This window comes from Oncorhynchus kisutch, linkage group LG2 (assembly GCF_002021735.2).
Source record: "Oncorhynchus kisutch isolate 150728-3 linkage group LG2, Okis_V2, whole genome shotgun sequence".
NCBI lineage: Eukaryota > Metazoa > Chordata > Actinopteri > Salmoniformes > Salmonidae > Oncorhynchus > Oncorhynchus kisutch.
In genome coordinates this window covers 28294298-28307009 of record NC_034175.2, presented here as the reverse complement: position 1 = coordinate 28307009, position 12712 = coordinate 28294298, and the positions used below count along the sequence as shown (strand labels likewise).

Genomic DNA, 12712 nt, shown 5'->3' with positions numbered 1-12712 from the left:
GTTCTGGATCTGCAGAGGGGAAGAAGAACAACCTGAGAAGCAAACAGGCACAGGAGCCCTAGACCTAGGGGTCAGTGATGGATTTACACCCATAACAGTACGCTCGCTCCGGGTGACATTAAGCCATGGTGCACCTGACTATGGCTGGTCTAACCAGTAATGGAGTGCTGATGTTACGCTCATCACTGTTGATCCACCAACTGATGTTTTTTTGCAACGCCCACTTTCAGGCACACTCCAAGTATGCAATTACCCATACGTTCTCTGTCTGAGTAGGGTATTTTAGTTTTTGAAGGACTGAAGGGTTGGGAAAGTATATATTTGTGTTACTTTTTTTGTTGTTGAAGTGCGTGTGGATCAATGTACATTTTCGCCTCCCGTGTGGAGTTGAATTTTCTTTTGTAAACATTTTACCCCCGTCCAGTTGGTGGCGCAATACACCTTTTGAGTGTTGTTCGTCATTAAACCCAAAGAAGAAGAAGAAAACGACAGTGCTGTCGCAGTCAATACAGTAGTGTCCTTTTGAGTTTTGTTTTGAAACCTTTGATTTAGTTTCATGTGTAAATATTGACATGGCTCAGAGAGCTTGTTCGAGGCTTGCTGCAGCTATTCCATGGCTTTTAGCAAACCGAAATGTCATTCCAGCCTCACGAAGAGCGCTGTCAAACACATTCGGTACTCACTCCCGATGTGCATCATGTAAGTCTGCTTTGCATGGGTTGAAATGAATAACTCGTCTTATGGCTGTTTAATCAGCGAAGTTGAAAACGTGAGGCTTAATTGTAAACTTTTGTAGTGAGTCTCTTACACTATAAAACTCATTCAAAATGTTTTTTTTCTTCTGCTCACTAGTAAACAACCGTTGTTTTATATCTTTCAGATATCCATGCCACCCACAAAGTGTACGTGTTACGTAGTCTCAGTTCATCCCCATTGCCAGAAACTGATGTCTCTTACGATCAATTAAAGAAACTACTCGCTACCCGAACAAGTGTGGTAATAGATGTCCGGGAGCCGTGGGAACTCCGAGAGTACGGAAACATCCCGGGGTCAATCAACGTACCTCGTGAGTTATCCTTTTCAATATGACCTGTCTCGTGACATAAACCTCTAAAGAACAAATCTGCATATTGTAAAATGTGCTGCAACATGGTACAATATGACGTAGAGTTTGATCTGAAGCCATTCTTGTGATTGTGTTTTTGCTATCCATTGTAAATAATGTTTGTGGGCTTTGTAGCCAAATTACATCTCAAATCAAATGTTATTTGTCACATGTGCCGAATACAACAGGTAGACTTTACAGTGAAATGCTTATTTACAAGCCCATAACCAACAATGCAGTTTTAAGAAAATACCAACAAAAAAAAGTAACAAATAATATATATACAGAGGGTACCGGTGCAAAGTCAATGTGCGGGGGCACCGGTATTGAGGTAATATGTACATGTAGGTAGAGTTATTAAAGAGAGAGAGAGTAGTTATTAAACAGAGTAGCAGCAGCAGCGTAGAAGGGGGGGACAATGCAAATAATCTGGGGAACCATTTGATTAGCGGTTCAGGAGTCTTATGGCTTGGGGGTAGAAGCTGTTTAGAAGCCTCTTGGGCCTAGACTTTGTCACTCCGGTATCGCTTGCCGTGTGGTAGCAGAGAGAACAGTTTATGACTAGGGTGGCTGGAGTCTGACTATTTTTAGGGCCTTCCTCTGACACCGCCTGGTATAGAGGTCCTGGATGGCAGGAAGCTTGGCCCCGGTGATGTACTGGGTCGTTCGCACTACCCTCTGTGGTGCCTTGCGGTCGGAAGCCGAGCAATTGCCATACCATGCAGTGATGCAACCCATCAGGAGGCTCTCAATGTGCAGCTGTAAAACTTTTTGAGGATCTGTTGACCCATGCCAAATCTTTTCAGTCTCCTGTGGGGGAATAGGTTTCGTTGTGCCCTTTTCATGACTGTCTGGGTGTGCTTGGACCATGTTAGTTTGTTTTTGCGATGTGGACGCCAAGGAACTTGAAGCTCTCAACCTGTTTTCCACTACAGCCCTGTCGATGAGAATGGGGGCATGCTTGGTCCTCCTTTTCCTGTAGTCCACAATCATCTCCTTTGTCTTGGTCACGTTGAGGGAGAGGTTGGTGTCCTTGCACCACTTGGTCAGGTCCCTGACCTCCCTATAGGCTTTCTCATCGTTGTCGTTGATCAGGCCTACCACTGTTGTCATCAGCAAACTTAATGATGGTGTTGGAGTCGTGCATGGCCATGCAGTCATGAGTGAACAGGGAGTACAGATGGGGACTGAGCACGCACCCCTGAGGGGCCCCTGTGTTGAGGATCAGCGTGGCGGATGTGTTGCTACCTACCCTTACCACCTGGTGGTGGCCCATCAGGAAGTCCAGGATCCAGTTGCAGAGGGAGGTGTTTAGTCCCAGGGTCCTTAGCTTAGTGATGAGCTTTGAGGGCACTATGGTGTTGAACGCTGAGCTGTAGTCAATGATTAATGTTCTCACATAGATGTTCCTTTTGTCCAGGTGTGAAAGGGCAGTGTGGAGTGCAATAGAGATTGCACCATCTGTGGATCTGTTGGTGCCGTATGCAAATTGGAGTGGGTCTAGGGATTCTGGGATAATCGTGTTGATGTAAGTCATGACCAGCCTTTCAAAGCATTTCATGGATACAGATGTGAGTGCTACGGGGCGGTAGTCCCTGTACCCAAGAACACTAAGGTAACCTGTCTAAATGACTATGTGGGTCTGCTTAAAACATGTTGGTATTAGACTCGGACAGGGAGAGATTGAAAATGTCAGTGAAGACACTTGCCAGTTGGGAAGCGCATGCTCGGAGTGCACGTCCTGGTAATCTGTCTGCCTTGTGAATGTTTACCTGTTTAAAGGTCTTACTCACATCGGCTGCAGAGAGCGTGGCATGATCACACAGTCGTCTGGAACAGCTGATGCTCTCATGCTTATTTCAGTGTTACTTGCCTTGAAGCGAGCATAGAAGTTATTTAGCTCGTCTGATAGGCTCGTGTCACTGGGCAGCTCTCGGCTGTGCTTCCCTTTGTAGTCTAATAATTTGCAAGCCCTGTCACATCTCACGAGTGTCGGTGCCGGTGTAGTACGTTTCGATCTTAGTCCTTTATTGATGCTTTGCCCGTTTGATGGTTCGTTGGAGGGCATAGTGCTCCTTGAAAGCGGCATCTCTACCCTTTAGCTTAGTGTGAATTTTGCGGGTAATCCATGGCTTCTGGTTGGGGTGTGTATATTTTTCCCTCTGGTTGCACATTTAACTTGGAGATGGAAATGAGGTAAAACTGATTTAAGTTTCCCTGCATTAAAGTCCCCGGCCACTAGGAGCGCCGCCTCTGGATGAACCTTTTCCTGTTTGATTATGGCGGTATGATCATATGTAATCAGTCATGCTTTTTTATATGTTCTATTTTATCTGTAAATCCACCAATGAAGTCCAGCCTCAGCCAGCCATGATTACAGACACCTATGTGTGTCCTTTCAAACTACTGTATACATGTGCACTTTGTGATGGGGGTCGTAAAAGGCCACTCTTAAATGTGCAGTTTTGTCACACAATGCTACAGATGTCTACATTTTAAGGGAGTGTTCAATTGGCATGCTGACTGCAGCAATGTCCACCAGACCTGTTGCCAGAGATTTTAAAGTTAATTTCTCTACCATAAGCTGCCTCCAACGTTGTTTTAGAGAATTTGGCAGTACTTCCAAACTGGCCTGACAACCGCAGACCACATTGTAACCACACCAGCCCAGGACCTCCACATCCGGCTTCTTCACCAGCGGGATCATCTGACCAGCCTCCCAGACAGCTGATGACACTGAGGAGTATTTCTGTCTGTAATAAAACCCTTTTGTGGGAAAAAGTCTGGGCCTGGCTCCCAAGTGGATGGGCCTATGTCCTCCCAGGTCCACCCATGGCTGCGCCCCTGCCCAGTCATGTGGAATCCATAGATTAGGGCCTAATGAATGTATTTCAATTGATTGATTTCCTTATATGAATTGTAAACATAGTAAAATCATTGAAATTGTTGCATGTTGTGTTTATATATTTTTGTTCAGTGTATATATAAACTCGTGAGCCGCTGTGTTATCCTGATGGAGACAGCTTCGCTGTTAAAACGTTGGTTATTAAATTATTGCATCTGCACTCCTAGTGTGTGCCGCTCACCTTTTCTTTTACAATATGATTTTCTGGCACAAAAACAAATACATTTCATAGCAAACAAACACTTTATGATATGGCAACTTCTAGTAGCTCTCGTGGACTTCCACCAACCTCTTTGACATTCCTAGGACACTGTTAGGGACATAGGCTACTGAAAGACGATTTTGCAGATAGAGATGATAAATATAGGACACAATCGTGTAAAAAAAAAAGAAATCTGCTCTTTATGCCTCAGTTCTGTTGTATACTGTTCTTTTCCATTCCATTGCAGTGGGACAAGTGAACCTTGCCCTCCAGCTGAACCCTGAGGAGTTCAAGGAGAAGTATGGTGGAGACATGCCCCAGCCGACAGACCACATTGTCTTTTCCTGCCTGGCTGGGATCAGGAGCCAAAAAGCCCTAGACCAAGCCGTCTCTCTAGGATATAAAGAGTGAGAGACTGCATTATCCACACACTACTAGTAGTACCATACTATCCATTGCAGGCCTATATCATATTGACATAAAATGCATAGGCTAAAAATAACTTCTCACTTTAGAGATTTCCTCATGTCATGCTTTTTCATGCTATAGAAAATACAATTCAGCTCTTGACTTAATTTTGTTTAAGGCCCATTTAGGGAACTCCCTGTTTTATTTCACTTTCTTACACAACAGTGCTTTACCCAGCATGCTCAGCACCATGGGGAAGTGCCACATACAGTACCAAAACATCTGATCAAGTACATGGAAATATAGATTTTTTTTATGCTGTAGTTGTGAAAAACAGGGACTGTTTCATTATATCCGTTTTTATTTAACCTTTATTTAACGAGGCAAGTCAGTTAAAAACAAATTCTTATTTACAATGACGGCCTAGGAACAGTGGGTTAACTGCCTTGTTCAGGGGCAGAACGAAAGATGTTTACCTTGTCAGCTCAGGGATTCGATCTAGCAACCATTCGGTTACTGGCCCAATGCTCTAAACACTAGGCTTCCTACTGCCCAGTTCTATAAACATTAATCGCTCACTTATTCTCTTCTTTTTCTCTCTCTTTCTAGCGCACAACACTATGCAGGTGGATGGCAAGATTGGGCAAAATGTGAACAGGAAAGCTGATTGTCTGGGAGGCTCAAGAATTGTGCCATTCTTGGAAGTCATTTTGCTTTATCATACCAGAAGTTTTAATGTTTTATTTAATCAATCAAGATTGAGCTGACATTTCAGATTATTGTGGAAGGTAATCCATAAATAGCCAATTTTGCTTTATATCATTAAAGAGGGAATGTACACAGCAAATTGACCACTGTTACCTGTTGATTCAAGAGTGAAATTGACTGTGGTTTAAAATAAACCCATTGTTGGGTGTTAATAACCAGTTTCAAGTGTGATTGTGTCAGTTTCTCTGTGGAACGTAAAACATTACCATCAAATTCACGCCCATCATTATCTTGTTTCCCAGCATGCTCTACTGCAGCAAAAAAAAATAGGATTGTTTAATAGTGTTTTTGCCTGTACATTGATTCATTTCAATATCTTATGCTACATAAAGATAAATAAACAAATTCAATCAGTTAGTTTGATTTATTGCACCTGTTACTGAAATGGTTGTTCCAGGTTAAATGGTAGTCTCCTTTTATTAATGTTCCTAACCCTAACAGTCATTCTGAATAAAGGTTGCAGATGAATAAACATTCCAACTCTTGGATGTCCTAACACTGGCTAGATTCGAATAGGAATTCACTTGGCTAAGTCCACAGGACTGAAAATGAACAAGTTCAACAACCATGTCTTGAAAATGAAATAATTCAACAACCACTAACAAATTCTGTCATGGGTGGTAACTCTACAATTCACTTCAAAATACAAGGCACACTGGAAATTATATATATTGCCATGGGTATTATTAGCAAGCCATGCTAATATATCCTCCAAACACCAGCTTTGAGGGCATTATCATTTCTATACAATGGGTTACCAACATTCAAATAATGATTGACATATTTTAATTAAAAACATGATTTTGATGAATTTATTCATACTATTAATTATTCCATGACATATAGTCCGACACACATCTAGGGTTACTACCCAAGTCGGCTGGTTGTTCGTTCTATCGGTTCGGTTGCCAGAGTATCGACCCAGTCGTTAAGTCCTTTTGTCTATGGATGCGACCCAGTCGTTCATTCTAAATGTTCTGTTGCCATGATCGCTGAAGAGCTTAGTGACTTTCAACATGGCACCGTCATAGGATGCCACCTTTCCAACAAGTCAGATTGTAAAAGTTCTGCTAGACCTAGAGCTGCCCCAGTCAACTGTTGTGCTGTTATTGTGAAGTGGAAACGTCTAGGAGCAACAACGGTTCACCCACAAAGTGGTAGGCCACACAAGCTCACAGAAGGGGACCGCCGCGTGCTGAAGCACGTAGCGTGTAAAAAATCTTCTGTCCTCGGTTGCAACACTCACTACTGAGTTCCAAACGGCCTCTGGAAGCAACGTCAGCACAATAACAGTTCGTTGGGAGCTTCATGAAAAGGGTTTCCATGGCCAAGCAGCCGCACACAAGTCTAAGATCACCATGCGCAATGCCAAGCATCGTCTGAAGTGGTGTAAACATGTTCTATGGAGCGTTGAATCACGCTTCACCATCTGGCAGTCCGACGGACTAATCTGGGTTTGGCGAAGGCCAGGACAACCTACCTGCTCGAATGCATAGTCCCAACTGTAAAATTTGGTGAAGGAGGAATAATGGTCTGGAGCTGTTTTTCATGGTTTGGGCTAAGCCCCTTAGTTCAAGTGAAGGGAAATCTTAATGCTACAGCATACAATGACATTCTAGACGATTCTGTGCATCCAACTTTGTGGCAACAGTTTGGGGAAGGCCCTCTCCTGTGTCTTCATGACAATGCCACCATGCACAGTGAGAGTGAGATCCAAAGTGAGATCCATTCAGAAATGGTTTGTTGAGATCGGTGTGGAAGAACTTGACTGGCCTGCACAGAGCCCTAACCTCAACCCCATCAAACACCTTTGGGATGAATTGGAATGCCAACTGCGAGCCAGGCCTAATCACACAACATCAGTGCCCGACCTCACCAATACCCTTGTGGCTGAATGGAGGCAAGTTCCCGCAGCAATGTTCCAACATCTAGTGGAAAGCCTTTCCAGAAGAGTGGAGGCTGTTATAGCAGCAAAGGGGGGACCAACTCCATATTGATACCCATGATTTTGGAATGAGATGTTCGACGAGCAGGTGTCCACATACTTTTGGTAATGTAGTGTATTTGCTCTCTCACCAGGCCACTGTTCAGAAGAGATAGCTGTGAAACGTTAGCCAACTAACGTAATCACTTCAAACTGAAGCTGCAATGACAGCAAACCAGCTCCATTTTGTTTTTTTCTATTGACATTTCTTTGTATATATCCATAAACATTGTGCTGATTCATGATTTTGAATGGCTGAGAAATGCCTCGTCCTTACCAACGACACGTTCAGTACTTTGGTACAGCTGGAGATCGAATTTCAATATTGAAACAATGTTGCAAATGCTGGAGATATAGACAGCAAGGTTCAAACAAATATCTGTGGTTGAAAACCAAATGCTAGTCTAAAAGAAATGGGAGATAATGTCTCCATGCTTTTTACAGTGTAGATCTAGTGTATAAATTGTGTGGCTGGGCTGATGAGACAGTGGATTGCACAGTCAGATGGAACAGAGTAACTTGTGGAATAGACTCTGGCTAGAATGCAGTTTTAACCAATCAGAATCCAGGATTAGATCCACACGTTGTATAAGTAATCAACTCCAAATGATAATGTTTTTATCGCTGTGAACCTTGTACTTTGTGCAGGGTACCGTAGGTAGCTGATATGGTAATATGGGATATGTTTTGGCTTCAGATTGTATCTGAGCTGCGTTCAGCAGGGCATTGACACATTCAGATAGAAATATTGTGACACATTCAGATAGAAATATATTGTGTAGGACAGACCTGATTCTCTGTCTGCTTATCCATCAGTCTTACAAACACTATGAACTGGAAAAACAATCAGGCCTTAAATGTCTGTACTAAAAATCTCTACCTGGTACAGCCAGAAGAGGATGGGCCCAACCCTCTGAGCTGTATTTTTCTCTAGGTTTCTTCCTAGGTTTTTTCTGTCTAGGGAGTTTGTTCTGGCCACTGTGATTCACTTCTGCTTTGCTTGCTCTTTGGGATTTTGGCAGGTAACTGGTAAAGCACTATGACAACTGCTGTTGTAAAAGGGGCTTTATAAAATAAACTTGATTGACATGCAGAATAAAGAATGACATCTATTCGTGACATTTCTATCTGCAGCGTCCCACAATGTTTGCCTACTCAAAGTGTTCCAGGTCTCTGCTGTGAAGTAAATATGAGCATTGGTGAATACAACATGCTGTGTTGAAGGCTAAGTTATTGGATATAATATACTGTAGATAGGTAGGTTGTTGCTGCATATACTGATCAAATACACAATATGTTATTTAGCTTCTGTATGAAATGAAATAAACACACATTGATTTGAAATGTCTCTTAATTGTCAAAAAGGTTTTCTGAGGATCGAGCAGTGGAAACTAGGCAAAGTCTATAACAAGGTACAATGAACATTATTTACTATTATTTACATGTTCTCATGAAATAACAGACACGGCCATATGATATGCTATATAACTGAATTAAATTAGGATATTTGTCTGCTATGAAAAAGGTATTGGTAACTTAATCCCTGCCATGTAGAAAGCTGGTGCACTGGGGTGATATACTGTATGTAATAACCACTTGAAATAACCAATACCTCTCCATATGAATTTGCCACATAACCTCCAGGAGACATTCACAAGTTTGTTTGTCATCAATGATAGATGTGTCAAGTTTTGTTGCCAAATTCAGCAGTCCTTGTACACAAGTACATAGCAACAGGCATCTATTCACCTCGTGGTTCTCCACTTCATCCAACTAAAAAAAACACCATAAACACATTCCAGGTCCCAATAACGAGATGAAGATCTTTTAGAATGGCTTCAGAAGCAGCAATGTCTGTGTCTTCTTCATTTTCCCGGCTCAACATTCTCTGTTTAATTACTTTGCCATCTTGAACTATCGTATGACCAGGTTTGGGTCCAATGCCATTTCAGGAAGTAAATTGTCATTCCAATTACACATTTTTCACATAGACATCCTTTGAGGCAAATTGGAATAGGAATTTCAGTTTACTTCCTGAATATACATGGAATTGACCCGCACCCTGTTCATGAAAGGGTACATAGCCAAAAACAGAAAGTAAGAAATATTTTTGGACAAGTTGACGCCTTCTCTAGGACAATGCAGAGCCATAGTAATTTACAGTGCCTTCAGAAGGTATTCGTACCCCTTGACTTATTTAACATTTTGTTGTGTTACAGCCTTAATTAAACATTGATTAAATAGATGTGTTTTCTTATCTAGACACAATATGCCATAATGACAAAGTGAAAACATGTTTTTTGAATTTTAGCATGTTAATTGAAAATGAAATATCCAATTTACATAAGTATTCACACCCCTGAGTCAATACATCTTAGAATCACCTTTGGCAGTGATTACAGCTGTGAGTCTTTCTGGGTAAGTCTCCAAGAGCTTTGCACACCTGGATTGTACAATATTTGCACATTATTCTTTTAAAAATTCTTCAAGCTTTGTCAACTTGGTTGGTGATCATTGCTAGACAGCCATTTTAATTTATTGCCATAGATCTTCTAGCAGATTTAAGTCAAAACTGTAACTAGGCCTCTCAGGAACATTCAATGTTATCTTGGTCAGCAACTTCATTGTATATTTTGCCTTGTGTTTTAGTTTATTGTTCTGCTGAAAGGTGAATTTGTCTTCCAGTGTCCATTGGAAAGCAGACTGAACAAGGTTTTCCTCTAGGATTTTACCTGTTCTTAGCTCTATTCCGTTTATTTTTATCCCCCCAAAAACTCCCTAGTCCTTGCTGAGGACATGCATACCCATAAAATTGTGCAGCCACCACGATGCTTGACAATATGAAGAGTGGGACTCAGTGATGTGTTGTGTTGGAATTGCCCCAAACAACACTTTGTATTCAGGACCTAAAGTTTTGTCTTTGACCAATTTCTTTTGAGTTTCACTTTAGTACCTTATTGCAAACAGGATGGATGTTTTATGTTTTCTATTCTGTACAGGCTTCCTTATTTTCTCTCTGTAATTTAGGTTAGTATTGTGGATTAACTACTATGTTGTTGATCCAGCCTCAATTTTATCCTATCACAGCCATTAAACTCTCTTTTATAGTCACCATTGGCCTCATGGTGAAATCCCTGAGCGGTTTCCTTCCTCTCCGGCAACTGAGTTAGGAAGGACGCCTGTATCTTTGTAGTGACTGGGTGTATTGATACCATCCAAAGTGTAATTAATAACTTCACCATGCTCAAAGAGATATTCAATATCCGCTTCTTCTTTTTTTACCCATCTACCAATAGGTGCCCTTTGTGAGGCATTGGAAAACCTCCCTGGTCTTTGCGATTGAGTCTGTGTTTGAAATTTACTGCTCCACTGAGGGACCTTACAGATAAATATATTTGTGGAGTACAGAGATGAGGTAGTCACTAAACACTATTATTGCCCACGGAGTGCGTCCATGATACTTATTATGTTACTTGTTAATCAAATGTATACTCATGAACTTTTTAGGCTTGCCATTAAAAAAAAGGGGTTGAATACTTATTGAGTCAAGACATTTCAGCTTTTAATTTTTAATGAATTTGGAGAATGTTCTAAAAAGATAATTCCACATTGACATTGTGGGGTATTGTGTTTGTAGGCCAGTGACACAAAATCTCAATTGAATCCATTTAAAATTCAGACTGTAATACAACAAAATGTGGAAAAAGTAAAGGGGTGTGAATACTTTCTGAAGGCACTGTATATCTCTCTATATATGGCTCCGGCACTGTGCACCCTTGTGCAATGGAGCGAGTATGTTATGGATGAGTGATGTCAGAGTTTGATTAGATGTTGAACTGCGCTGGTGGAAAAACTTAGCTTCTGTTCTCATCACTGAGATATGCAGAGCAGACTCCTCCACATCCCACACGCCTGCAAGCTCTGAGGTAAATGGAAAGAATCTTACCAATGGAAAATTCAGTGAATCTCTCGTAAAAGTGTTGACACCCTCACACAATGTTACAATTTTGGAGTTTTTCAGATCAGGCAAAAGGCCTATAGGACAAGAGTCTGTATTGAGGTAACACTTTAATACGTGATTATTCTTGTCAATCAATACCCATTGTTTCGCTGTACTTAAAGGGGCAATCTGCAGTTCAAACAACAACAAAGCCTACACTACGCCACTGTTTTGGTAAACAGCTGAGAGATGGCCCCTTTATCGTGAATTTTTTTACTGCTATATGTACAGTATAACAATGAGTATTCATTACCTACACTGTATGTACAATAATTATCATAGTAATAACACTGTAAAATAAAGTGTCACATTTTTATGATTTTGGCAGTGGCTCAAGAAAATAATGGGCAGGAACCATAATATCCTGAGTATAGCACGTAGGCCAGCAGAAGGTTTGCTATCTTCTATATACAGTGCTGGCCTAGTGTAGCTCATTCGAGAAGCCTGACTTCAGTGGTGCATAGGTAGTAATAGGGAATACACATATTGATGCTGTCTGTACAGTATGTACTTACTGTCTATTCTTGTGAGTATGTTTGGGGGTTTTTGTTTGTTAGTGGTCAGTTAGGGTTTAGGATCAAGGCAGTATCTTGTCAGGACCATGTCTATTTGCTGACGCCCTGGCCTGGCTGAGTGGCCTTATAGGTGTTGTAGTAGGAGCTACTCCCTGTCCAAACCAGACTATCGTTTACTCCATTCACATCCTTCTGCCACATCAAGCGTGAACTTCAGACCAACCCCCCTGCTTCTTCATTTTCCCTGATTCTCTCTCAAGCAGTTCATTCCATTTTCTTTCTTTTTTCTTCCTGCATATCCTTTATTTCATGTTAAAAAAAAACAGACCAGACTAATAAGTACTAATTTATGTCAAATCTCAGGCAGCCCCTTGTCCTGTCCCTCTGAAGCCAGCCTGACCTCATCGGGTCACCCCCTGGCCCTGTGCTCTGCATGCAATTAAAGCCCCCCTGCCCCATCGGAGCAGATTACATCAGTGACTGCTGTTGGACGCACCTACTGCCTAATGGGCCCTGCTAGCGCTGCCTCTGTTCTATCTGCCTTTCTGTTTCATAGCCCCTATTCAGCTCCTCGCAGGGTGCTGGCAGATGTCTGAATGTCATGGCAGGTCTGGCCCACTGTGGTGCTGAGGTTAGAGATTCCAGAGGTCTTGGCTCATGTGTTGGGTTGGGCCAGGCCATGCCTTTGGGCTCGGCTAAGCCAGGCCGTGTGGACTATAAAGAGTCTCAGGCGATGGAGCTAGTGCACATCAAAAGCAGCAGAGGTCCCATAGGTGAAGACTGACCAACTCCAGAGAACAAAAGCAAACCCGAGCTACCGCCAAC

General features: G+C 42.0%; 1 protein-coding gene across 1 annotated transcript; it reads left to right on the top strand.

Moving 5' to 3' along the window:
* Positions 1-442: 442 nt before the first annotated feature.
* On the top strand, positions 443-5744 carry tstd3 (thiosulfate sulfurtransferase like domain containing 3). Its single transcript, XM_020452554.2, has 4 exons — positions 443-699; positions 881-1066; positions 4460-4619; positions 5230-5744. Exons 1-4 carry the CDS (start codon positions 573-575, stop codon positions 5285-5287), a joined length of 531 nt encoding a protein of 176 aa, XP_020308143.1. The 5' UTR covers positions 443-572; the 3' UTR covers positions 5288-5744.
* The last annotated feature ends 6968 nt before the right edge of the window (positions 5745-12712 follow it).

Excerpts from the sequence above, each read along its gene's own strand:
- tstd3 (XM_020452554.2), top strand. The coding sequence starts at position 573 with ATGGCTCAGAGAGCTTGTTCGAGGCTTGCTGCAGCTATTCCATGGCTT. Across the intron at positions 1,067-4,459 it reads GGGGTCAATCAACGTACCTC|TGGGACAAGTGAACCTTGCC; the intron begins GTGAGTTATCCT and ends ATTCCATTGCAG. Across the intron at positions 4,620-5,229 it reads GTCTCTCTAGGATATAAAGA|CGCACAACACTATGCAGGTG; the intron begins GTGAGAGACTGC and ends CTCTCTTTCTAG.